The sequence below is a fragment of the Apus apus genome, chromosome 4 (genome assembly GCF_020740795.1).
Source record: "Apus apus isolate bApuApu2 chromosome 4, bApuApu2.pri.cur, whole genome shotgun sequence".
Classification (NCBI taxonomy): Eukaryota; Metazoa; Chordata; class Aves; order Apodiformes; family Apodidae; genus Apus; species Apus apus.
Genome location: NC_067285.1, coordinates 40,640,971 through 40,668,811, shown reverse-complemented (window position 1 = coordinate 40,668,811; position 27,841 = coordinate 40,640,971). Strand labels below are relative to the sequence as shown.

The following is a 27,841-nucleotide window of genomic DNA, read 5'->3' as shown; positions in this document are numbered from 1 at the left end:
AGAACAACAAAAGGGGATTCGTGTTAAAGAAATTCTCTATCTTAAAGCAGTAATGAAATGCCTGAACTTCAATAAAACCTTTCTGTGCATGTATTTATTATCTCACAGACAAGTTACTTCTAGTTAGTGCTGTCAGGGCTAGTCAGTTCTAGCTCCAGCACGCGATGCCTCAGTGCTGTTCACCTGCCGCGCGCGACGACGTGGAAATCAAGCACTGCCTCCCACACGTATTGAGTCCAAGAAGGCCCTTACCCCAACTTTTGGGAAGTCCATGTATCCTGCAGGAACAGGCTGATGGAATGTACCGGAAGGCGTTACAATTCCCGTGCTGTCTCTCTCCATGGCTTGGTGTGAGAACACCCCTGGATCAGACATGGGCCTGTGGATCATGTGGCTTCCCATTCCACTGTGGCACCAGTCCACTTTATCTGACAACACAGAACCACAACACTGTTATACATCACACCCCCTCACCAGCCCTTTTCCGGCCTAAATGTTTGCACTCTTGTGTTTCTGAAAGTGACACGTGCTCAGCCTGCAGAGCCTTGTGCATCCACTGGATTAAAACTCAGGCACACGTGGGATGGGGAGCATCAGAAAGAGCACCTGCACATGGAGTTACTCCATGGCAGGACCCCTAAGCCAGGGCAAGGAGTTTCAAACAGTTCTATGCAACCCAAGCATCACTTTGCAATCTTTCTTCATTTGAAAGGCAAAGCTGGCATTTGGACTAACTCCTCCTCCTCCAAAAACCTAAATTCCTTGCATGTTTGGGTGCTGTGAAAGGGGTATGTGTGTTACGGATGCTATTTGCTCCACTTCATTACCATTCTTTCATGAATTATTTTAACAAAGAAACAGAGAAGTACTTTTGAAAGGCAAAACCAGAAAATGACCAGCTGGAGACGTGTGCTCATGTTCTAATTACATGAACTCATTAGAGGCAGCTTCATATTGTGACTGCAGTTCAGACATCCAGAAGCCAATTTTTCAAAATGAAACATAAGGAAATTATATTTGGAGGGGTGGAGAAGTAATACAGAAACATTTCTGAAGCCATCCTGCTACTCACCACGAGCCAATCCCATTCTCAACACAAAATCAAAATGCTGCAGTAATCGAATGAAGTAGAAAGACAGCAGCATTCCAAAAGCAGAGACAAAGGGCAGCCTTTACACCAAGACAATGCAAATAAAAATACTCAGTTTCTAAAGCCTTACTGATGAATAGCCTCTTACTACACTAGAGAAGTTAAAAAAAAAAAAGTTTGGATGCATCCTATCTATTGTGTACTTGGCAAAAAAAAACCCAGGGCAGTATACTTGTCGCATACAAAACATGGGCAGTTAGTCTATGTAAACCTTAAACTGTTTGGACTCCTCAGTCAAGCAGCTGAACAGGCTGTTCAGAGAGGCTGAGCAGTTTCCATCCTTGGAGGTTTTCAATATCAGACTGGATAAAGCTCTGAGCAACCTGGTCTGACCTCACAGCAAATCTCATTTTGTGCTGGAGGCTGACATGACCTCCAGAGATCCCATCCAACATAGTCTCATGATTCTCTCTCCTCATCCCAAGTCAAAAAAACCCAAACAAAAACACAACCAGCAAAAAAAAAAAAAAAAAAGGGAAAAGGAAAAAAACTGAGCAGACTCCTATAAACTGCACCCAAGATTCCTGAAGTGTTTGCTGAGAAAAGCTGTCCTGTCAGTAACTTAAGTTTGTAATTAATTCCAAAATATTGAATTCTATGTGACTTCAGGAGAGCCAAGAGCCTCACATTAGTAAAATGCAAATGGCATGACTGGAAGAAATGAAGAAAACTACCAATTGCTAAAAACACAAACTGCATGATCCTCAGCACAGAAAAAGCTCCATCTTGGCTATGAATTCAAGATCAACATGAACTCCTATTGAACAAAATAGTGCATTTATCAACAGAAAGAAAATATGTACTATTATCTTGAGACACTTGTTTCCCCTCAATCACATGAAGGAAATAAAAATCAAATTAACCTCACTCAGTTTATATCCCTGTAAACCCTGTGGTTTTATTTTTCCTGTTTTTTCAGTTCTTCACAGATTCTCCAGAGGCAGGGTGTTTCAGAACCCCTGAGGTCTTCTGAGACCTTGTTATAACACAATTAAGCAGATTGGAGGGCAAACAGAAGCCCCTGCTCCGGCTCCTTTGGAAACAGCAATCCTACATTTTGAGGCACTCGCTTCTGCATTGTCCTTCAGCTCCAAAGGCAAGTGGGGAGAACACAGGATGGTGATCAGTTGCAAGCACAGAGACACCTCTTAACACTACGTACCTTGATTGCCACCTATACCTTCGAAGGACCAGATCCCACTGTGTCCCACTGGAGCAGCTAAGTTGCTCCCAATAACAGATGGAGCAGACGTTCCAGTTTGTCTAATACGTGCAGACCGTTCAGTCCCAATCGGAACAGGAACTTTTCTGTCCTGAGAAACATTACTGGGTTTTTCTGATCCCAAGGACACTGCTGAAGGGGTGGGAGATGGTGCTCTTACTCCAGAAGACACCGACTGAGCAGGAGATTCTGCAAGAGCAGCAACAAGAGCACTCAGTAATGGCAGCCAGAGCTTTTCAAGTCACCACAAACCTGCCATTTAATGTCAAGACATACATCAAACAGTGGAAATGGGTACTTGGCTAACACCAGGATCCACACAGCAAACACTTCAGGATAATTTTAACAGTTCTACTTTCAGATCAGAGTGACATTCATCACCCATTTAGTCTCTTACATAAAATGATTATCATGGCCTGTCAGCTCAGCTACTGGACATACACCACAACTTAACTAAGCTTTACTGTGTATCAGCCATGGAGGATTTGAAGATTATATCCACAAAGCTGAAAGAAACCCAGGTTGTTGTTGGCTTCCTTTGGGTTTGCTTCTTTCTTGTTGGTTTTTAATCTTGATTAGCTGTGTTGTTAATTTTGTGGGTTTTGTTTGGCATTACTTTTGCCAGTGAAACCAACTAGCTTGTTCCCTGAATAAGCCAGTGGTCAACAGCTTGTTTTCTGCCCCAAAATCTCCACTACATAGCCAAAACTGCAGGGGCCAAACATGGAAGAAGGTACCAGAACTTGCCCTCCTAGAATACACTGCACAGTTCTGTTTCAAGAACATCAGAAAACCTAAGCAATCACCACTGTGAGTAAGCTTTAGTAAAACATCATTACAAGGTTCACACAAATCACACCTGGAGTGCCACCCTTCACAAACCAAAACCCAACCTTTTCTTTGTAAAGACACCTAAAAGGATGTCAGACCCCTTAACAGCTCAAAGGTATTTACAGCAAGAACAAGGAACTCCACAATAGCATGACTGTAGCTGCTAAAAAAACCACACAGAACTTATACAAGAAAATTTCATCTCAAAATCTGTGACTGCACGAAGATTTGAAATAGAACTAAAAATCTGACGTTAAAAATGAACAAAACTAGAAAAGCCTACTTAGAATAGGCAGTGGTTGAGGCTGCTTCATTTTTTTTGTACAACAGGTTCTCAAGTGATTTCCCACTGACCAGAACTCACCATTTGATGCTGATGAACATGGAGGCAATAAACTAAGTGGGGAAAAATGCTGTCTGTTAAAATTAGCAGCTGCAGGTGCTCCTCCAAGAGGTGTCCCAGGTGCGTAGATCTGACCTCCCGAAAGGTTTGAGGCAAAATTACCCAGGTGTGTAGAAGAAGGTGCTACAGAAGCATAGGGGGAATCCATACTGACAATACCTAGGAGAGAAATGGGCACAAGTGACTCCCAGGACTCCAGGATCCTGTGAAGAGGTCACCCATATCACGGAAATAACAAATAAAAAAAAGCAAGCTTTCATTTGATGGATTGTTGGGGGGAGGGAGGTGATGGTGTTCTTTTCCAGAGAACTGGGAGTGTTAAGCTTCATATTCTGCAAGTCTGGAGAGTATGTGGCAGTTGTGCTGTACATATAAATCACAGAATGGTTTGAGTTGGAAAGGACCTCAAAGATCATCTAGTTCCAATCCCCCTGCATGGCCAGGGACACCTCCCACTAGCCCAGGTTGCTCATCAAGAACGCTTCTTATGTTATTATGCAGGTACCTTGAATGCAAATAATTGAAGGAAATATAATAAATGCTCTGATATAACCGGACATCTGAAAAGGAAATGAGCATTTTATTAACCTGGAATTTAAATTTTCTAGGTTTAGAAATTATTTTGTACCAATAACAGTGGAAATAACACTGAAGATCTGAAGATTTTCTCAATTCACTTTTATTTGCCAGATTGCTGTCTACATACAGTGTGATCAATACTGAAGTGTTTTGATTTTTTTCCCCAATCCAGGGATACTTTTTAACTTGCTTAAGGAAATGATATTTCATTATGACCAACTGGCACCAGCTAGCCAAGGTACCAAAAACTGTAAGAATTTCTACCCCCTTAATACTCTCCTCAATGAAGAAGGGGAAAAGTAACAACTTAGAATTCTAAGTTTCATCCAACTGTCGTGGCACCTGCTTCATTCTCCTACACATAAAGCACATGATAAAAGAATTAATCGTTTAAATTAGGGGGAAAAAGTCCCTTCACCAGCATCAGGCAGAATAAAGCAGCACAGCACCTGCCTCCTCTCCATCATTTCACTATCAAGATCCAAACTCCAGTTTTTGTCAAATTCTTTAGGCTCTTGGAGGCTGAACTAATGGAGCAGTCTGATTTACAGATACCTCCAGGTCAAGCTTCCCTAAGAGAAGGTGCTGAGATAACAGTAGGAGCCTGTTGAGAGCACTGCTTTTACTCAGGAACTGATAGGCATACTCAAGTTACACACAGTGTAGAGTGTGCCAAAGTCAAAATGCTAAGTAGTACATGAGATTGATAAAATTCAAAGAGAGCACCTCAAAAGCTACTCAACACCATGGTAGTCACAAAATACAAAAACATGAGCTGTTATATCTCTTGATTCATAAATGAAGCTACATAAACTCACAGGTCCTACAAAGCCAGGCACAGATAGTACAAACTGTGTACACTTTCTGGAAGCTAAAGAGCACGTTCTCTGACAACCCCTTGGCCTCTATGCAGAGGGCTGAACACCTTGCTACAAAATTCAGAAACTCAATGAAATTAAGTTTCTTGATGGAATTAAGTAGTTAAGAGAACAACCCTCTTACTACAAGTTCACATCAAAACGTTTTTTTAAATCATCTTAACACTTCAAAAATGCTGCTGTTTTTCTGCAGCCTCAGGACAAGCAGCAGGATATCAGAAATTAGTGGTTATTAGCTGGTGGTAGGGAAATGGATAAAACAGTGAAGTTTTTTATTATCTGAACTACAACAGAAGAGTAGACTGGAGTGGCAAAAAGAATGCCTCAGCTCAACTTGTATTAAGTTCACCAGCTGCAAAATAGTTATTAGATTTGACAGGTGGCACTTAAAAGGAAGATGAAAACTCACCTTTTCTTAGAAAAGCAACAATAAAATAGATTACAGCACCCTTTTGTTGCAGGGCAGAGAGTGATTTACTATAAATGACCAGAGAAGCTGAGGCAGGAAGCATTACGTGTCCAAAGCAGTGATTAAGTTATTATTTAAGTATTTTATTAAGGTATGCACCCAAAACACAGTCTTACCTGAGGGACTTGGAGCTGGCCTCTGTAAGGGTGGCCTAAAACCTGGGGCTTTGGAAGTATCAGACTGATGCAAAGAATCTGAATTTGGCAAAAATGAAGACTTTCCTGACAGCATCGATTCTGGTGTTGTCTGAGATGAAACGACGGAACCGCCCCAGAAGGCGTGAGCAGACGTAGGGCTGTTCTCAAACAAGGTGCTGAAGGGCCCGAACGGTAAAGTAGCACTGAAATTGTTACCCATTGACTTGTTTGCTGGATGGGCTGAATTCTGAGAAGCACTTTGTGTACTTAAGGTAGAAGGAAGCTGCACTGAAGAAGGAACACTGTGGGGCCTTTTGATGTGGTTCACATTGAGGACTGCGACAGAAGAGTTTTGCACGGGAGCTGGATTCTTATGGACGCTACCGGTTCCGTGGACAGGAGGTCTGATGGCCGGGGTTTCCATCTTGGCTGAGGGCTGAGAGGACCCCACTGACGTCTGAGACATGGGATAGGTCATCGGGGCATTTGTTGGACCTGCCACAGGAGCAGATGAGCTGGTCGAAGCTAAATTTGGAGGCACAACCACTCGAGGATCTGGTGCAGGAACCTGAGGTTGCTGAAGCGGGGGTCTTGCCTCTTGCGGAGGAGCTCCCGGAGGCTGCTGATGAGCAGGGTGGACAGATGAGCTGCTGGTACCAGAACTGGATTGCCTACTGCTGGTTGAGCTGCTCGTTTCCACTGCTGGAGGACTACCCGCTTCTGGATCAGACGAAGGTGCACCTTTATTGGGAGAGGTTGCCGCACAATCGGCAGGGCTGCTTCGGGACACCCCCGCCGGCTGCGCAGGAGGAGAAGGAGATGAGGGGGAAGATGCAGGGTAGTGTTCTTTGGCAGTAGGAATTGGATACGTGGCATTCGTCGGTGCTGTGCTTGTGTTACTTGCTGTGGTTGTCACCGTGGTCGTTGTGGCATTTGACGTCTTCACGACCGTGACAAAAAGCTGTCTTCTGACTGAAGGTGAACTCGGGCTGCCGTTTGCAGAAGAACCAGGCACAGTAGAAGCCACTGAACTTGTTGTAGCTGTTGGACTGGTGGTCAAAGAACTGGCTGAATTCACCTGAGAGCCACTGCTGTTCTGACTGTTATGGCGAGGCACCATGTGAGGTTTCGGTGAGTTGGTCGCTCTTGCGGGGCTCAAGGGCCTAACGGGAAACGGACCCCACGTGGACTGAGCTGGTGGGAAAGTACCTCCAAAGTGTGTCATGGGCAACCGGGGCGGACGGATTTGCTGGAAAGTCTGAGCAGCCAGTAAAGCGTGTGCAAACTGAGGAGGAGGATATGCTAATGGAAGAGAGACTTGGAAACCAGGCCGCACGTTGTTCACTGGGTTCTTGATGGTTTTGTGAGTGGATGCTGAAGAAATTGCAGGCACGGCGAGCGCGGAGGCAGTCTGAGATGTTGAGGAAGCAGCCACGGTGGTCACTTTGATGCCCACGAGAGAACTATTAGCAGCTGTAGTGACGGCAGGTGTCGACGAGCCTATTTTGGAGTTTGCAGCTGAACTTTTCAAACGGTTCTTTGGAATAAGTTCATCAATTTCTTTATCTGGATCCTTAATCAGAGCATTTATCAACTGCGTGGCCTGTCTTGTCGATTCTGTGCCACCCCTATAAACAAGAAGGGAAAAGGAAGAGTGCATCTGAAGCATTTACATACATTAAAATGAAGAATCTCCAACTTGTCTTACATCACGCCAACAGACAAAAAGCCAACTCTCTAACTGAAGACCAAGTTTGGCATGCTCTTGCTGCTGACAGTTATGAAACTAGTTGAAAACTCCATCTCCCAAATAACCAAAATGGTTAAAAAAGTTCACTTCCCTAAATATGCCTACATATTTAGCCATGGTAAAACACAGAATCCTGATATTTACACTCCATCTTCTCTCCAGGCATTGTTTTTCTACAAATGTGATGGTACCAACTGGCAGTTTTCTCAGTTTTCCCACCCCATCCACCACCTCTGCCTCAAACAACTGACCGTCTCAAAGTGACCTTTCAAGGGACAATGAGGTGAAGCCTTTTCACTTTTCTATACAGTTGAGTTGTCTGCAAAGAAAAAAATCCCCACAGGAACAAGCAAATGAAGCAGCTCACTTACCTTATTGTTATGATTCTATCTCCAGTTTTGTCCTTCTGCTTGTCAATGTCTATGTGTGCTCCTGTACACTCACGTATGGCGTTGATGTTACATCCTCCTCTGCCAATGACTCTGGAAATTACAGTCGATGGAACGGAAACTTTCTTGGATCTACAGAAAAATGAAACTATATTAACTGGGAAATGCTTCCAGGGCATGAAGCAGTGGGCAGGCTGGTCAAAATAATGTTATAATTAATGACTCAAACTATGCAGCAATAATTTTGTCAAATCTACCAGGTCAGCTAAGAAGATGCTGATTCAGTAACTCCAGAGAGGGCAACACTAGATAAAACATTTTGAAAGCCAACATCAACAGGGGGGAGTTAGAGGAATGCTTTGCTTACCTTCTCACAACTTCCTTCCATCCTTCTTCCCTTTTCTGACCACGTTTAGGACTAGCAATGGTTAGCTTTCCATTTGGAGAAGAAAGGGGAGAAGGACCAGATTTTGTGCAAGTAGACAAGGAATTACTCGTCACTTCACTAATAACTTCAGACAACCTTTAAAAGAAGGAAATTACATACTGTCATTATGCAGTCACGAAAAGAAATGGGAGGATGACTTGCATTTTACCCACTTTCCAGCCCCCAACCCATTTTCCTCTTTCAGCCCAAAAGCATGATGGTATTAAGAAGCTGCTTGAATTGAAATGTTTACATCTCAGGACACCCTGACAATTCCCTAATCCCAGATGCACAGATGTTTCCTGCTCTATAACCCCTTATGAAGTTCAACTTACTTGATGGATGATTTGCCAGTAGCTGCTTTCCTCTCATCCTTTGGGCAAGTGACAAGAACCGATGGCTGCTTTTTGTTGCTCTGTGTGTTAGTAACAGCTGTGGAAGAATGATTGTCACTTTTGTGGCTGCTGTTGCTATTGCTGCTTTCATCGCTACAGCTGGAAATCCTCATGTTGTCACTATCACCACTTTCACTGGTACTGCTGCTCTTAGATTCACCATTCACTTTTTCTGGTTGGCTATAGGAAATTGGGAGCTGGTCATCAAATATAATCTGAACATTCTCAGGAGTTACTTTGTTTTTCCTGTTTTTCCTTTTGGAGCTTGTCGTGGTGATGGTATTGTTCCTCTTCCCATGGGAACCTGCTAAAGTTGTCCAAGTTGCAGATATGCCTATGGTGGTTGTAGTGGTCGCACTAGGAGGCTCCATTGGGACCTCAGGATCATCTGATGGAACAGCAAAAAAAAAAAGAGGACTAATTTAAGCTGGCTCGAGGCAGCTTGTGTGGTTTTGTTTTCCAAATCACAACTGTCCTATTGAATGACTCATAAGTAGTTTGCAAGACTCCAAACAACACACAGACCCACTAACTGCAAGGCCATCTGTAAAACTATTGCACATGTCACCCTGTGGAGCCTCTTGACCTGTTTATGCTAACTCACGGACAATTTCATTCTGGTCTTGGAACAAATGCAGTAGCAATTTAACAAATGTGAAATTGAATTTGGGCATGGAGACAGACACAAGCAATTAGGGGATACAAACAAGCATATGAAACAGAAGAAAAAAACCTGCCACGTGTCTTCCCTTTCTTTCAGTGTATCCAAGTGAGGGAACAACCTGTGAAAACCGAATCTCAGCACACTACATGAAACATTGCACCAAAAGATACAGAAGAGCCAGGTTTGATGGATAAGACTACAAAGATAGATACTTGGAACTTGCAGACTGACAGTTTTTCCTCTAATCATTATCATAATTCTGTTTGTAAGCTTGATTTTTTTTTTTTTTAAATGTCCTATTTTTAAATATTTGGAACTGGAGGACAATAAAACAAGCCAACACCATCCCCACTCTCATGCTTAATAGAAAGGTAAACAAAAGCAAAGCTCAGCAGGTCAGAAGAAAGCTTGTATTTAAGTTCTGACAGAAAAGCAATTCTTTAATCCTGGGAATAAAATCAAGGCCATGTTTCAAAAATAAGGAAAATATTTTTCATCACCTTCAGCTTTTAGCTTCTCTTTCTCCTGAGCAGCTTGCAGTTCAAAATTCTCTTTATTTTTTGCTTCTATTTCTTCCAGCTTTCGTCTCTGTTCTTCTTTTTTCTTCCTCCTTTTCTCCTTTCTTTTCTCTCTTTTGGCAGCCAAAGCCAGTCTCCTGCTTTCTTCCCTTAGCTACAAGTCAAGCACATGGAAGAGTATCACAAGGTTTCCCATGCACTTTAAATAAAAAAACAAATGCTTCTCATTTCCTAAGAAGCTAAACTTGCATTTTATACCAATATATTTACAAAACAGAAGCTCAATTCTCTATGATTTGTATTTTTACATATTTACTTCTTCCAAACAGACTGTTCACTCATGGTAACAGAAGGTTAGGGCAGAAACAGAGGACAGACACCATACAGACTTAAATCAGAGTTTTCCCAGACATATTTCCAGGACTCTTTTGTGTAAACTTGTGTGTCTCAGCAGTACAGTTCCTACACCACCCACTGCCCTTTCAAAGATTAGAACCTGGAATGGTTTCAGCTGGCATCAATAGAAACTGTGAGCCCATTTGACACTACACCTGTACTTCCATTTTTCCATTAGATTTCTACTACAGTGCTATGGTTTGTAGTAAGATAATTAGTAAATTTTTTAAATGTTCAAGACACAAAACAGTGTTTAGACTTAAAATCCATACTGTGAGTTGAAAATGCCCATCTACCATGCACTTGACAAAAAAAAAACATACTCAAAAATCCTTCTTTTGGTACAATGTTATTCCAGAAAAAAAAGTTATATCCAAGTTTCTTGATCCCATTTCTCTGAATAGTAGTGAAATTAAAAGTTCAAAGATTACCTGAACAGCAAGGTGTTTGGCTCTAGACACTCCAATTATGGTAATTACACATACTTCTAGACATTAATACATACTTTCACTGACCTTATAATTTTGAGGGAACCTAAGACTGGAATTTTATCAAATAAATATTCACAACTCCAAACTCTTGCAACTTGCCTTCTCCAAGTCCAGCTCCTCTAAAAGAATGCTTGCGTTTTTGTTGGCTTCAGCAGCCTGTCTGTCTTTGGCTTGAACAATGGATTCCATACACAGGTGGCACTTTTTCAGCATCTCCTAAAATGACAAAGCACACCAGCCCCCTGTTTGAAAAGGTAACACTGCAGGGGTTTCAGTGCACAAGCTCAAGCTTATGACTGTAATGTAACAACTGCTGTGCTACTTGCACAGGAATGTTTTATAAGTCCCAGCTGCTATTCTCGTTTCTCTTAGCACAAAACAGTTCATCTGGACTGAAGGCAAAACAAAACTGAATCTCCACAGGGAAGACCAGCAGTCCACTTCACCTGCTGTAAGAAACCACTTTGCTGCCAATTACGTTTTCTACCGTCTTTCTAGCACAAACTTGTTTTTCAGGACTGTGAATCTTCATACTTGAGCTCACAGACACTCTTAAGCACAAGTTCATTCTGCTGCCTCCATCTCACTGCATAAACGCAGTACAAACCTGCTCAACGGGGGGACATGCAGAGCAGTGTGAGAAAATGACTGGGAGAACATTGGAAATAAAGCATGGATAATAAATAACATCACTTATGTACTCCCCTGACAGTGCTAAGGCACAAAGTTACTGTGGCTGCAAGTTCACAGTTTTTGCCAGTTTTCTTTCCTGAAGAATTCCCAAGGGACTCATTACTTGGCTGGTATCTGGTATGCCAGGGAGCTAAAGAGCAGTCATAACATCAACTCTTAAAGCTGCATCACAGCCCTACTCCTTCTCAAATCTTTCCTTTCTTACAATCTTACCTTATCAGTAATTGTTGCTATGTATCTCATACACTCCGAGTCGGATGGAAACTGGTTCACTTCTTTCACGAGGTAGCGCACCACCTTCACGTGACCCTGAAAGAGACGTGTCAAGGATGACACTGTCATTTATTATCAGGCCAGCTGCCTCTGGTTTGCTAGGGAGCACTTCAGTCCAAGCACTCACTGCAAAATATTTACTTTCAACTCCTTCAACCAACGCTCCTTCAACCAATGCTCTCAACACTTTGTTTAAATCTTTATCACCTCCCAAACCAGTGAGGCGTATTTCTCCACAGTCAGGACAGAAGAAAAGGGAAGCAGTCACACTACCTGTTGTCAGGCTGCCCTTACTCCAGCCACAATTCCACATTTTCTGCCTTTTCTTTTGGGAATTGGCAAGTGTCCAGCTCTGCCACCTTAACAGCTGCAGGCTCCTACAGTCATTTGCAATTATATCAATACTGCAGCACAGGAGCTACACTCCCTTCCTTACAACAATTATCCCTAGACTCAGATCAACCTTTTTTTTTTTTTTTTTTTCACAAGTGCTCAGCCTGTCTTGCATTAGAAACCAACCCCATTTCCCCCCAGTCCAACTGCTTATCTCCCTCTCTACACAAAACACACTGAAATTTTTCACTTCTCAACAGACCCATGAGAACTAGCCTCAGTAAAGTGCCCATAAAGCAAATTTCTACTAGAATTCTACAGGTGACACACATATCTATTTTGGAGATTCAATGACAAGTATTACAGTTAGTTGACATAATTTTAAACAAGTCATTTCCATCAGCTACATTCTCTTTCTAACAACTGTGTAGGGGTGATGGAGACAATCCTTGCTAAGATCACAGCTGAACTGCATATTCTACCTTTCGAAAGGCTGCCATAAGAGGAGTTATTTTCCTGTTATCAGCAGCATCCACATCAGCTCCAGCTTGAACTAGCAGTTGGACAACATCGAGATGCCCTCCATTTGCTGCCAGCCACAGAGGAGTATTCCCCTTCTTGTTGCGCACATCAATGTGAGCTCCTCTACAAAAACAAACACAGTCAATCAAAACTCTGCACCAGGCTTTCATGTCATCAACTGCACATGCAACCTAAGAACAACAGGATAACATTCAATACTAATTTTTTTTAATAGCCAACTTATGCATTCACAGAGTGCTTCAGGTTCCAAAATGATACTTTGGTTTCTTCTGATGCTGTCAAGGGCCTCAACTCAGCCTAAAAACATTTTAAATTCTCTGTATCATGCTGTTTGTCATCTGTCTCTGAAGCTTCTCTAATTACTTCATTAACAGCCATCCATCAATACACTGTATTCTTCATTAGCTTACTCAGAACAACTTATGACATTTCAAGTATAAGCCAACAGCCAGTGCAACTCCTTGGAAAATGATGTAGCAAAAAGCTACCCAGGAAACATAATTACACTGAATGTGCATCGTGATCAATCTAAAAAAAATTAAATCATTCAGACGTACATTTTGTGTGTGCATCTTCTGTTGTTTAAGGACTTTAACACTGCCATCTAAAATGGCTGTGTGTCTTGATTATGAGTACCAGATATGTAAACTTGACAACAAATTGTTTATTTCTAACATACACGATTCTGTGAGACAGGAAAAACTGAGTTAGTCCACCTAGGCAAAAGCAAGCACTCTAACACCAAAGAGAACTTTGTTTGATCACTTCTGTTTGAACACATAGTGATGGTCATAACAGACAGAAGCTTTCCCATTTCCTTCCCTGGGATGTATATTGGGAAACATTATTGTGTATTTGGAGAGATTAGTCTAATTAAAGCCATATTCAAGATGTTTTTCTTCAAACAGCACACTTGCAAATACAATACCTGCTAATGAGAAGCTCACAGAATTTGTAGTGCCCTTTGTCTGCTGCAATGGTTAAAGCTGTATCTCTTGAGGAAGGTACTGGAGGAGCATTTACATCTGCACCTTTGTCCAGCAGAACTCTGCCTACTTCTGCATATCCACCAGAAGCTGCTTCCATTAATGGTGTGAGACCAGTCTAGGACAAGCAAGAAGGAAAAACAAGCAATTAATCAGGGTGGGAGGGCGGGTGTTTTTCACTTGACAGCCAGGATTGATTTCAACTCCCAGCAATATATTTCTAAGCCCTGGTGTAGGGATTACAGTTGTTACCTGGCCCATTTTATAACAGCTTAGCAACATTTTGCAGTTGAGCCCATCTTCAGCTGGCTCAAGAACAGCTTTCACTGAGCAGCACAGCGCACAGTGTGGCCCTCCTGAGGTGTAGTGCTAAGAAGGATTCAAATACATCAACACCTTCTATTTTTATTAAGTCAATGGATTACTGTTCTTATGCTTGTAAGCACCTGGAGATGAATTAAGGCTTCAGCAGAAACCCTTACTTTTTTTGGATAGTGTAAGCACAAAATAACTAGCCCTGAAGTGCAGGGCTAGTATTTTTTCTTTACAATACGTGGTTCAGTTCAGTTAACCGAAGTACTAAAGAAGTTAATTTACACAGAAGGCAATAAATCAGATAACCAGAGACAAGTGATGACTTACAAGCATCCCTCTTTGGAGACTTATTCAGCTGTTTGCTCCTTACCTTAGCTCTGTGTTCCACATTAGCTTTTCTGTCAAGCAGCAGGCTAACCACTTCAGTTCTCCCTTGGAAACAAGCCAGAGTCAGTGCTGTGTTCCTGTTGGTCTCTATCTGGGCATTTATATCAGAGCCCATGTCTAGTAATAGCTTGACAGCAGCAGTGTGCCCATTCATGGCTGCCAACATTAAGGGAGAAATGCCCAATTTGCTACCAGTTCTGAAAGAAAAAAGAAAAACCAAAACTTCTCTTTTAATAAAACCATAATTGCGTTTCTGAAATGACTTTAACAGAACTAGTGAAGGCAGAGAACTTGAAGACCAAAAAACCAGCAACTACTGCAACTACAAGAGGTTCTCCAAAGTAGCACTGCTGAGGACCAATGCATCTACTGACAGAAATTATGCACGTTACCTTTGAACTACTGTAGATTTAAAGACATCTCTTAGGAGGAGCATAACTTTTACTTGGACCTTTTGTTTCACTTGTGCAGTGCAGGGCTGAGCTATATTCTACCTCCCAATGGGTGAAAAAAATTTACACACATGCAAATACACACAGAAAAAGCTTTCACTCAGCTACACAGGGAAAACAAAGGTATAAATGAACACACACACTTTCTTCACCAAGTAACACAGAATTCATTTCAACCCACCAGGCCAACCAGCACAAAAAGAAGCATTTCTATCTCTGACAAAGAGATATGGGAAAGATGTTAACAAAAAACACAGAGGGAGATGGAAGTTAAAAGAGTATTAGAAAAGCACAGTCAAAATCTTTTGTTTCTAACTTAAGAAAGAGGCCTGCTACAAATGTAACACTACACTGGGTGTGATTATGTAAGAACAGTAAGATTTTGCTCCTCTGGAAAGGGTAAAAACTCAGAATGCTAAAAAAAAAAAACAACATGAGAGAAGGTGAAAAGGGAACTTGCCTGGAATTTATTTCTGCCCCAGCATTTAGGAGGATCTTGATAATGTTCACATAGCCACCAGAAGCGGCGAGGCTCAAAGGTGTGTAATCAGAAACATTCCTGTGCTCTTTGTTTGCCCCTCGAGCTAGCAGCAACTCCACCACCTGCAGTGTTTTAAAAAATAACATCTGGTTTTCTCCCAAACTTGCAGATCTATCCAGGGCAAATGTTTTTCAAGCCTAAATATACCACTGACATCTTCCAACAGAGAGGAAACGATTCTACTCAGTTGCTTCCCATCTTCTTTCCAAAAAACATGGAAGAAAACATGATGCATTCCTCCCAGAAATACTGTTCAGGAAACAGAGATCAAGCAAATCTCTGAAAAGGTAAGCAGAAATTCACCATGGCTGTACAAGGCTACCGGCCACAAAGGCTGCTATGAGAAGCTTTTTAAAAAGCAGACCTTTTCCTTTTCAAGAGGGCACATCATTGTCACTGCAGCTAATCCCCCTAAAGTATGAAATCTTCCAGATGGCACTAAAAACAGGCCAGAAGAGTGACAAGTTTTCAGTAAGCTTTTGTCTAGGGAAGTAAGCGCCTTTTAAATGCCACAGTGTCACCTGTGGGAGTGGGAGATGTGTCTCCAACCTCATTAATTTCCAGATGGCCACAGAGAGAGAAAGGTGATCTGACACCAGTCACAAAATACAGTGTTTCACATAATTAAAAAAACCCACAACGTTCCCTAGATTTACTTTTTATCAGTCACTTGAAAGTGTTCTGTGAGTTTTCCACTGCAGATACCAGAGTCATCTGCAGCAGTCCAGTTTCACATGGTCTATCCAGAATCCATCAGCAAAGCCCCTCGGCTCACACAGGGAGCTGACTCATGCCTAACTCCAGCTTCTCAACAAGAACACTCAGAGCTCACTCTAAGCTACATCTAATTATGCTGATCAGAGCCCCAGAAGGAACCACTAATGACTCCAGCCTTGAGGTTGTCTGCACAGCACCCATCCAGCTTGGAAAAAGAGAAAAAGCAATTTATATCAGACATGCTGCAATACGTAACTTAAAAACCATCACACTCTCTGCATCCTTTTTAAAAAGAACACCACCCTGAAACAGAATGCTGAGTGAAGTTACTGTAACTTCTCTGGAAGATCACTTGAGTACACTGACACAATAAGTAACCTACACGCTGCTTTTAAAGACTTAGGTTTTACTTCACCTCTTGTCTCCCTCCTGAACAAGCCAGAGACAAGGGAGTGTCCTTGGTTCTCTCAGATTGGGCTTCAATATCAGCTCCATTATCCAGTAAGATTTCAACAACACCCACGTGGCCGGCTGTAGCAGCCAAAATAAGCGGAGTAAACCCTGAAATGACAAAGGATGTTTGAAGAGTCCACATTCAGAGCTTCAGTGACAGAAGTTAAATCCCCTCAAAAGCAAGCCTAAAAGCTCCACATCATACCTATGCATATTGTGTATTTATTTACAGAGACACACTGGAGAGAGGGTGTGGACTGCCACAGTGAGATACCTACCTTTCTTGTCCCTGTGTTCAATATTAGCTCCTCTCTCTAGCAGTGTCTGTACTAGTTCTTCGTGGCCACCAGCACAAGCAAGTGTCAAAGCTGTGTCATGATTACTCTCAGTCTAAAAGAAACAGAAATCATACACAAAACAAGGTAAGTATTTCCTTTTTCAAGCACAACCCCTGCTATCTTGCATATTAGTCCAAGTACAACAAGACCTGTGACCAAAAAAAAGCTTCTAGAAGCTTAGGCATGCCTACTGATTACCTCACAGCTATCTCTTGAGTGCAAGCTGATTCTGCTTCTCCAGTCAGCTCTGTTGAGATTCATGAATCACTCCCGACAAGAACTGAGATTCTTCAAGAACCAAGATTTCATTTGTGCTTGGCTAGCTAGATCAACCCCATTACCACTGCTTGACTGTGACCTTTAGATGGTGGAATGAAGAATTTTAATCTTCAGTTCTTAACCCTCTGGTTAAGCCAAAGGGGGGAAAATTCCCTATCTCACCACTAGTGTTGCTGAAGTCCCTGAACAGTAGAAATCAGATACAAGGAGTCCACAAACCACAGTAATCCAAAAGAACAAAACAACTGAAAATACACAGAAGTTTCTGAGCTAATACTCTGCTTTTACGTTTTTTCCCTTTACAGCACTCATACATTATCTCCAAGTGAGCATTTCTAGTGGTAGATAGATCTTGGTAACAGCACAGAGGCTCACATCAACCTTGACTGCCTATTAAATACTTGCAATGAAACAATGTGCATTTAATTTCCCAGTGTTGCCAGGGCCCATGTAAATGACCACCATCCTACTGAAAAGTGCAACTGAGAAACTGGGAGGATTACTGGCAGTAACAGCACAGGGACTGACCAAGATGACACCTCTCGACTTACACAAGAACACCCAGAACCCACAAACATGCCTCCTTTTCTTAGCTACTATGAGATCATAGTTTTACTCTATTTTGACCCAGGGTAGCTGGCAACTTATCACAACGTTGCCCTGCACTGGTGTCTACCAGCTAACAAGACTGGCCAGGTTGTGGCAAGAGCTCTGGGACGTGGTCACTGCAGAAACCAGGCCAAATGCCACCAGAAGCTGAAGTAGCCACAACAGGTTTTCCAGAGGTTCCACTTCCTTTCTCTGCAACAATCTCATGCTGCTCCTCTTTCTCCACCCTGCCCACATCTTACCCATGTTAACCAGGCACCTGCATATGCTAGCTGCAAGTTAACATGCAGCAGCTCTTTTAAAAATAACTTCGAATACAGAAGACATTTGCACTTTCCTTCAGTGAAAATTAGAGCTTGAATTATTTCCTCTTGTTGAAAAACTTACAGAAATTACCAGTTTTAATATTTTCATACTTCTGTCAAGCTGGGTGACCACTGGCCAACAACTTCCGGCACAACCACAAAAGCACTGTGCAAGATTTTAAGAATTATTTTTGTCATAGGATATCAGGCCAGAAAAATATTTGTCAGAAAACAGGTTTGCTGTTTCTTATAATCACTCCAACAACAAAGAAATGAGAAAGACAAGTGTTTAGTCGTTCAAAGGCCTTCTCTTCTGTTCAGTGAGGGCCACAGGAAAGTGGGTTGCAACTCTCTGGGGAGTTTTACAGGCTTTTTAATAGCTGCAAGTCCCTAGAAGCAAACTCATTCCAAACCAGAGCAGCTTGCTGTCACTGAATTATTCAGAATGCAGAAGGCAAACCAGCTTCATGTTTCCCAGCTGCAGACTTACCTGAGCATCAATATCTATAGCAGGGTAGATTGGTAGCATGGCTGAAGGAGAAATGATAGGACTCGGAGTTGGTGTCTGAGGTTGGGAGACAGAAGTTGCAATGCTATGGGTAGGAGTGTTTGACATTGCAGATGCTCTTCCACTCACTGCTGTTGAACAGAAGAATTACACTTAGTAAAAGCAAAACATTTCTCTTCAAATGTTTAACATGACAATAAATGGGCAGTGGGACAGAACTCCCACTGACAGACAGAACTCCCAGAAGGGCTTTATTTTCCACAAGTACTTATTTTCTACACACTTAAACCAGTCTTTGAACCTTTAACTCTTTGAATTTAACAACTATGAAAAAGGTTAACTGTATTAGAGCAAAGAAATAGGCAAGCATCAGATTGGCACGTTTTCTAGAATAAATAAGTAAAATCTAAAACAACAACAATCTTTCCTACAAGTCAGCCATTGTTTTGAGCAGGAGTTCCACACCTTGAGAAGCAGGACAGGACAAGTTCAATCAATGGGTATCTATGCAATTTTTCTTCAAACAGTCTAAAGATTCCCATATAATAATAGTTTGTCCAACCTTTAACCTCCACCACCCTGGCCCCCATAAACATAGAAAAAGCAACAGTGCTAGTGTCAGGATGCTCACATGTTGAAACCAGGAGTAGAAGCTTTTCAACAGTCATTTTGCAAAGAGTTTGGTCAGGGGTGTTAGGATAAGCAAAAGGTAATGCCATTTTACAGGTGATGACAGTATATTGACACGACACAAAATAGCACCGACCACCACACTGCCCTGAAATTCATTTAATACAGATAATGTTTAAAAGTACAGAGCAAACTTGAAGCTAAAACAGCCTATGGGGAAAAACACTCATTTTCCTGCTTTGTTTTTTCCCTTAAAAGAACTCCATGTTTTTCTCCCTGACTTTTCTCCAATATTTCTTCAAGTCTTTATCAGGTATGATCGACAAAGTAAAGCACTGTACCCTTCTCCTCTCAAGTTGACAAAGGCACCTTTCACTGTAAAATGCAGTTTCCACATAGTATTCACCTAGCACACACAACTGAGGAACCTTATGGAAAATAAAATAATGCCCCTTTAGCCCCAACTTTCCAAGGCCTGTTCCTTTTTCGGGTGTTCAATCATCAGCTGTGCCCCTAGCCACCAGGCATTGATAATTAGCTCCTATATTTCACTTGAAGTGGTAAGTTTCTCAACAGATGCCACAAAAATTGTATCCTCACATGCCAATTTATGTACTCCCTCCACTGTAAGACAGTTATGTTTTTCTTCCATTACTATTTTCATTTCTGGATTTTCTACACCAGATCCCAGCAAAAAAGCTCATGAACATCATTGAGAGAAAGAGGGAACCCCCAACTTGTAATATAAAAAGAGTGACTATCCTTGTATTTAAATCAAGACTCAAACTCCCTTGATCTTTATCTTACAAGTCCCTTTTGCAAATTTATGAGACAAATCACACCAGGTACAGATTAAAAGAAACAAAGACACTAAGTCGAAATATTTTGACATAAGGTCAAAAACTACGGCTATAAGGAGTTTTGTACAGAGAACTAGCCAAAGATGATAAGGAAATATCATTCAGTGGAGCAATTGATTTCAGCTCATCTCGTTCCTTATTCTGACTGTAAATTAGAGATACAACCTAAAACCACAACTTCAAGCTGGTTTCATATAGAAGGATAAGATGTCAGGTTCAGCTCTTGCTCCCCTCCTGGCATATATGGGCCTAACAAGCAATTTGGAAAAAACAGCGTTATTTACCCTCTTTTTTTAAGTTCAAAGAGGAAGTTAAAGCAGCAGAAAACAGGAGTGGACTTATAAAGGATGATGATTCTTGACTCTCACATCTAGTCCAAAAGAAGCCAATAAGGATGGCAAAATGGACTGGACACTCAGCCAATATGCTTAACTCGGATGATATCAAAGCACGATCATCAAACAGTCCATGTTTGACACAAGTTAACTCTGCTACAGCAGAATATCTATTTTTAACAGCTGCTAAGAATTACTGCTGTAGTCCCATGGGGGCTGAGGAGCATCTACTATATTATATTTAGACTTAAAAATATATATATATAAAATCATCCAGGTAGTTAGGAAAGTTTCAACTGAGGTGAAGTCTATTTTTACACCCATGATGTTGCAGGGAGAGGACGGGAAAAACCCAACCAAAAAAAAAAAAAAAGATATGTTTAAAACCCAACACCCTTTTTTCCACAAGGAAGAAAACCTTTATTGTACAACCCTTCTAAAGGAGTTTTTATGCATGCTAGTAGAGAAGAATAGGCACATTGACTTACAGTTATGGTGTTAAGTATGTTTCAAGTGTGCTTCAGCAAGAACTCACAGACAAATATAGTTTGTGTCCCCACGGCACATTTACTGAGACAAGTTATTAATTTTTCTGGGTAATGACTGTGATTATATTTATTTCAACATCACCTGTGTAGAGTTCGAATTTGTAATGAACATGCCAAGGGTGATGAACAGAATCTTTACAGTTGCTTAAACAAATATATTAAAAAGTTTTCAATAAGCCAAAAGATTTCACAACAGTTTTGAGCAGTGAAGAGTAACTAGCTTAATCATTAAATATAAATGCACTGCCAAAGGTTTATCCTTCCCCTCTGTCCATCAATCTACTCTAAAGGACCGGTGGCAAAATTTAAGTAGAAGTCTGTGTTTGAACATGAAAACATCATGCTTGGGATAACTAAGTCCTCAAAATTAGTCCATTACTAGAGTATTTTAGTATACATGTGCCTCAGCACAGGACCAGCTACCAGTCTTAATCACATTAAGAAACAAGGTCAAGCTTCTTTGTCAGAATACTGACACTCCCAGCACTGCTGGACTACTCTAGTCAAAATCTTTCCCATTTGTTTGGTTATTCAAGTCAACAATCACTTTTGTGCTTACTGATATTAGGAGCACAGCTGCTCTTCATATTGATTTCCTTCTGGACACCTCAACTTTCTCTTAGCTTCAATTAAGAGAAGTACAGCCTCACAGCTGCTACCTTCTCCCCATGCCCAACAGTCTCACCATCCAGAGAAGCATTTGGCTTACAAATGCAGCACCAATAAAGCAAACAGCCAAGCTGACACATTAAAAAACCTAAAAATTAACACGATGTGTAACACTGGAGCCAACAGGATTTTTCCCTCACTGATCTACATATCCTAAATCAAAATGCTTGTCTGGAAATAAGCCTGACATTTTATTAAGGAACATGAGGTTGTTTGTGCTGTTCAAGTCTGCTGCTTCCTTGAACACTTTGCATTTTCACCAAGTGCAAGATGTTACAGAAAGCAAGCACCTCTGTAATCCCACTTGAACTTTATGCTGACCAATAACTTTCCTACTGTTGTTGGTTGACTGTGGGCCCAGAATTGTTCTTATGCCTTTATTCCTTATTTCTGGTAATGACAACAGTAGATGTGTAAGAGTACTGTTCCACATGACATCGCAACAAGCCGAGATGAGGGACTGAAAAAAAGCACCCCAAAAGGTTACAAGATTAACGAGCTCCTTCCAACTTATTCAAGCCAACTCTACAGGCTTGTTCCACATCAATTTTGTCTACTGTCCCCCCAATTTCTCTGTAGTATCTTAAGTTATTAAAAGCTAGGTTCCTGCCACGCATACTTAAAATGAACACGCAGCACTTCAGATGCGTAACATGCCGTGAACTACAGGAGTCCTTAAGTGATGTTCTGAATTCAAATACACACAGCACTGCTTCTAGGCACTAACAGCTCCACAGGTGAAACCTGAAAACCATCCCACACCTGAAGTTTGAGGATTATTAGTTATAGTCTGAAAGGTGGACTATCACAGGCTCAGTCCCACACAAAGCCTGCTGCCTAGCAATATATGAAAAGTCTCTCGATATTCCAAGGACAAAGGTCTAAGTGCACTTATGATCTATTTGCATGGATGAGGGGCAGCTATAGTTACACCAGTACAGATAAGCTTGCATCCTCTGATCTCTGGGGCTCCTGCACAGGTCCTAAGTGAGACAGAACCTCCTGATTTCTCTCTGAAGGACTTACAGTGCATGCATATTCTTTCTTATATATTAATTTAGCAGTCACAGTTAAAACTGACTCATCCCACAAGGTAGCTTAAAAAAACTCTTAAAACTCACTCCCATTTAAAAAAAAAAAAAAACAACCCTAAAATTAGCCACTTAACAGACAAGCAAAGATGGAACTACATCTGTACAGCTTTTCACAGACTTGCCACAAATCCCTTCCAGAGCTCAATTTGCTGGGAGATGAAGGGACTGAGAGCAGCCCTGCGAGAAGGACTTGGGGATGTTGGTTGATGAAAAACTGGACATGAAACAGCTATGTGTGCCGGCAGCCCAGACACCAACCATGTCCTGGGCCACATCAGAAGCAGCATGGCCAGCAGGTTGAGGGAGGTGACTCTGCCCCTCTGCCGAGACCTCCCCACAGCTCTGGAGTCTTCAGCATAGGAAAGACATGGAACTGTTAAGAGCAAGTCCAGAGGAGGCCACAAAAAATGATCAGAGGGCTGGAGCACCTCTGCTGTGAGGAAAGCCTGAGCAAGTTGGGGTTGTTCAGCACGGAGAAGGCTCCAGGGCTGAAGGCTCCAGGGAGACCTTACTGTGACCTTCCACAATACTTAAATGAGGGCCTACAGGAAAGCTGGGGAGGGACTTCCTAGCAGGGCCTGTTGTGGTAGAAGGGGTGATGGTTTTAAAATTAAAAAAGGGTAGATTTAGACTAGTTACAATAAAGACATGTTTTACAATGAAGATGGTGAAATGCTGGCCCAGGTTGTCCAGAGAGGTGGTAGATGCCCTATCCCTGGAACCAGGTTTGACAGGGGCCTGAGCAACCTCATCTAGTTTAAATATGTCCCTGCTCACTGCAGGGGGAGTGGACTAGACAACCTTTAAAGGTCCCTTCCAACCCAAGGCATTCTATGACTCGATTAATTTAGTCCTCATTCCCAACTGAACGTGTGTGCATCCATACCAAGAACCAGGCCCAAGCAGTACAAAAGCATTCACTCAAATGCACGTTGGAAACACCTGACCTTCCCAAAAAAGGCACTGTATGAGCATTTGGGTACATTGCAGATGACCTAAAATTGCAGATTCTCAAGATGCTATATGCAGTTAAAAACATAGCAAACGTCCTTACTAAAACTTTCAGTTAAACACAACTCAAGTGCATTGCACAGATTCTTCATAAGTAGCCAAGAACTGTAGTTAATTCCATCTCTTGAATTAAGTAGCTGGTATTATGTATCCCAGCAGCTGCACCTGAGAGAAATCTTCACTAACAATGCGTGATGGACGTGCTTTTATCTACTTTTTCATGCATTCAGTTTGTTTTTATCCATTGACAGCTTCTAATCAGAATTGAAGCCTAGACATACTAACACCAGATTTTCAGAAAAGAACCTCTGTGGCTCCCCTAAGTTTCAGTCATCTTTAATTAGGCTTTGCCTGAGTGTCAGGTTGCTCATTTGGTGCCTCATTTGAAAAGTGTTGTTCCAAGTACTTTAAACAATCACCACTTGGTATTTTTTACATTATCTTCTATTTACTCTGCACCATTACTGTACACCAGTAACTCTTGGGAGTGTATACCAGCTCCACACCTCTTGAGCTAAAACAGTCTCAGAGATCTGCCTTTCTTCTGGCACATGCCCCTCATCCTAAGATGCTTTACAAAGCAGACTTGTCAAAATAGACCGCACTTTCAAAACCAAAAGTTGACCAACTTCACCAAGAGCACTTGAGTAAGTTTTCAGTAAGTTCTGTGATTTTAACGTCATCTCCTAACAGTTAATCTGTATTTAGCTGAGTAGTCAAAATGACTATTTCAGCAACTACTTTAGCATGGAAAGGGGAATACAGTGCAACTGAAGTGGGTGTAAAGCCACACTGACTAACATTTCCAATGGTATTTAAAACCTGTTTCATTCTTTCATTTTGCTACTTAAAGCCTTAAAGCATAGGTGTTGCTGGGTAAAGAATTCTCCAAAGTGATTAAGAATATGGTAAGGCTAGATTTGTTTTTTTATGCCTAGACATTTTTAAAAGTAGGATTATTATCTTTTTTTCCAAACAGAGGCAAAAACTTCCAATAGGTAGACTATTCAAGGCTAAATAGAGCAGCTCTGATTCACAAGGCAAGCCTACAGGTTCCTTACAGATTATAGGCTTAACATGGTGCTATAGTTGCTCAAAGCTTCTTCCGAGTCAGTCCCCACATAGCAAGTCCAAAGTACTAACCAGTATCGTCAACATGTGTTGTCCTGAGCTACAAACAGGCCAAAACAAAACTGTTAGACCCTAGCACATTCCCCCCAGACTATGGTGAGTTAAAAATGCCACTTCTGACATACCAACCTGACAAACAGGCACCAGTTAGAGCTCAACAAAAGGAAAAGCAACCCTGCAAATTGAAAAGTTAAGACTAGTTTTCTGAGCTCCTCAAGACAGGGATCAGAAGGCTAGTGGTACTTGCTGTAGAGCTAGCAGGAATACACAAACACACACACACATACATAAATAAGTGGACATACCCTCAACTGGTCAAGCAAATATTATACCTGCTCATAACAATATAAACCCACCTGCCATGATGTCATCCAGCGTGTCATTGAGCGTCTGAGCAGGGCTGGCTACCATTAACCCTTGCTGTGTTTCTGTCAGTATTCCTTGCCCCAGCCCTGCTAGTTGTGCTTGGCCCAAAACTGGCTGTCCAACTATAACACCTTGCAGTTCTGTAAGATTTGCGATGGACCCTGGAGGTAAGGAACCTGCTGCCAGAGGCAAAGCTTGTGGCATCGCCAGAGGCTGAATTGGTGCAAAACCCGTCTGCGCAGCAGCTTGCTGAGGATCATCTTTAAGCAAGATGGGGTCCACTTGCTGTAATCGTGCATAGTCTCCCTCTGAGAGTTGTTCTCCTACCCCAACAGGAGTCAGTAGTCCCAGATGTTGGCAAGACTGTTGCTGCTGCTGCTGCTGGAGCTGAATTCTCTGGGCTTTTACCTCTAGATACTGCTTTTTTAGCTGCTGCTGAGTTTTCAGCTGTAACTCTCGCTCCACTTTCTGCAGTTCCTCCAAAATCTTTTGCTTCTTCTGAATTTGCTCCTCTCTCGTCTTGTTCAGCTCCTCAATCTTCTCTTTGGTGAGCTGGTCAGCGTGTGCCAATTCCAGAGACTGCAGCTGAGCGTTCTTCTCTATGGCTTCTTTTATCCTCTGCTCCAGCTCTGTCAACTTGCCCTGAGCCTCTTCTACAATGCTCTCTGGAGACTGATTGGTGATGTAACCCTGTACATCCTGGTTGTTTGCTGGCAAATGACTGCTGGACTTTTGTTTAGAAGCAGCTGTGTGAAAAAGAAACCCCCTCAGAACCAATGGAAGTGCATATGAATGGCATCCTCATTATAGAGCTACTGCTGGGATGCTAAATGGCCGGTTATGCACCAAGACACAACACCCACAGAAGGTCAGCGTGTACTGAAAGGCCCTCCAAGAAAACAATATCTTTGGCTATCAATTTGAATACAGCAGTCAGATTGCATTTAAGGGGACAGATTACTGCACATACATCCCCAACAACTCTGAGCTACATTGACAGATTTACTCCAACAATGGGTATGCTTTTGCCAAATGAAGCCATTGTCTCAAGAGCCGCTGTTACCAAGTGGTGCTACAAGACAAATGGAAACAAAAGGAAAGGATATGCTGTCTCTTTGCTTGGTGTTTTGTGTCTGGTATTGTGTTAAGACACACGTCTGGTTACTGCCCTGAAAGCACAGCAAAAGTGATGCAAAAACATCTCGAGGGACAGGTGACCTGCTCTAGGCCACCGGTTTTGTGAGTAACTCAGTACATTTTAGGAAGCACTAAACTTCCTAGGACCACTGAATCCTTTCACTACAGGTATCCAGCTTTGCTCAGTTGACAAACAGCGCTAGAACCCAGGATAGTCATTTAGATTTAAGGTGATCTAACAGGGTATGTTTAGCCACTACATTTTATCCATAGCAGACATGATTTTTGCCTGTGTCAAAACTCAGCTCTCTGCCCAGGCAAGGCAAATATTTCAGCCTTCCTGTAAGAACGAGCGATGGACTAATCCAATTCATCTTTTATGAAGAAGTCCACAGTAACACAGCTGACATGGTCTGCCATACCGGTTGGAGAAGGAACAATCGGTTAATTTTGAAGGGCGAAAGGCAAATCAAAACTCGGGATCTGAGTCAGTGGAGGTGCCCAGTTTCTTCCAGTCATCCTCGCTGTATTTCCAGAACAATACAAGTGTACACACAGTATTAATTTTATGACATGCACGCCTGTATTTGCACTATTGCTGATCCTTGATAAAAAAAAAATTGTTTTGGAAGAGCATTCTTAAGGACAGAAAGTGTTAGGTGTCAAAATGGCAATATCAAAATAAATGCAAATTTAGTCCTGGGAGGACCTGAGCCACATCAGACTAAATATTTTATAGCACAAGAAATTCCGCCTTCAGTCAAATTAGTCAAACCCACTCCAAGACTGCTACCCTAAGCAAACACAAGTTATCAAAATCAACTATGATATGGAGATTAACACTGTTTTTACAACTTCCATTGTGAAATTTATATAGGCTTCTGGGTGACATTTTGCATTAGTCCAGTATGTCAGACTAATATGAATTTTAACATATTTACTTAGGCAGATTTCTTGACGCTTTATGATTACAGGGTTAGATGACTGATACTTCATATTTGGCAGATAAGCAAATCCTAAAAAAAATAGTAATTGCAGTTTCCTTGACTGAATCCATAAACACTCTTCATAGGAACTACCCTGCTAGAAGTGCAACCCTCTATCTTCTACCTAGGAAGGATATGTAGAAAATAAGCTCCAGAACTAAGACTGACCTTTATTTCTGATGGGAAGGGTTGTAGCGACATTAGCAGGGGGTTTGTCAGGCTCCTGGGGTGGGACGACCATGGGCAGCGCCTGCACTGGTACACGAGGAGCCTAAAATGTTGGATACTAACAGATTACTTTTCTCATACGCTAATCTAGTTATAATTCAATAGAAGGTAAACAAAACCTGTTAGAAAAGCAGACCGTAATGGTGACTAATAACATTTAATACTTTTTTTTTTAATATGCCGAGTTCAAGAGTTAATAATTGGAGATCATTTGACTTCTATATACTTTGCATCTTTAACCTAAGAAATTACTTCCCAAACAACACCTATCTCAGCACGGTAGAGTGCCAGACTATGGTAAAGAAAATACAAGCTATAATGGGCTACAAATGTACTTCTGAAAAGTCTCATTAAAGCAGACCTTTTCACTCGCTGGGTTGTTTTTTGCCCCTCATTATTTTTTCCCGTAATACGT

General features: G+C 41.7%; 1 protein-coding gene across 4 annotated transcripts in view; it reads right to left on the bottom strand.

Moving 5' to 3' along the window:
* ANKRD17 (ankyrin repeat domain 17) overlaps positions 1 to 27,841 on the bottom strand; it is a 90,213-nt gene that overhangs the window by 2,554 nt on the left and 59,818 nt on the right. For 2 of the 4 annotated variants that reach the window (XM_051620149.1, XM_051620151.1), the window contains exons 14-32: positions 27,367 to 27,469; positions 25,066 to 25,821; positions 18,414 to 18,562; positions 16,671 to 16,782; positions 16,355 to 16,500; positions 15,142 to 15,284; positions 14,213 to 14,426; positions 13,470 to 13,645; positions 12,481 to 12,643; positions 11,606 to 11,701; positions 10,799 to 10,915; positions 9,795 to 9,966; positions 8,571 to 9,018; positions 8,176 to 8,331; positions 7,791 to 7,940; positions 5,649 to 7,297; positions 3,568 to 3,765; positions 2,313 to 2,561; positions 253 to 428 (exon numbers count right to left, since the gene is read on the bottom strand). In XM_051620149.1, the coding sequence (XP_051476109.1) occupies positions 253 to 428; positions 2,313 to 2,561; positions 3,568 to 3,765; positions 5,649 to 7,297; positions 7,791 to 7,940; positions 8,176 to 8,331; positions 8,571 to 9,018; positions 9,795 to 9,966; positions 10,799 to 10,915; positions 11,606 to 11,701; positions 12,481 to 12,643; positions 13,470 to 13,645; positions 14,213 to 14,426; positions 15,142 to 15,284; positions 16,355 to 16,500; positions 16,671 to 16,782; positions 18,414 to 18,562; positions 25,066 to 25,821; positions 27,367 to 27,469 (5,373 nt within the window). The remainder of the gene's footprint in view (positions 1 to 252; positions 429 to 2,312; positions 2,562 to 3,567; positions 3,766 to 5,648; positions 7,298 to 7,790; positions 7,941 to 8,175; positions 8,332 to 8,570; positions 9,019 to 9,794; positions 9,967 to 10,798; positions 10,916 to 11,605; positions 11,702 to 12,480; positions 12,644 to 13,469; positions 13,646 to 14,212; positions 14,427 to 15,141; positions 15,285 to 16,354; positions 16,501 to 16,670; positions 16,783 to 18,413; positions 18,563 to 25,065; positions 25,822 to 27,366; positions 27,470 to 27,841) is intronic. The other 2 variants (XM_051620150.1, XM_051620152.1) reach the window with 2 other exon arrangements.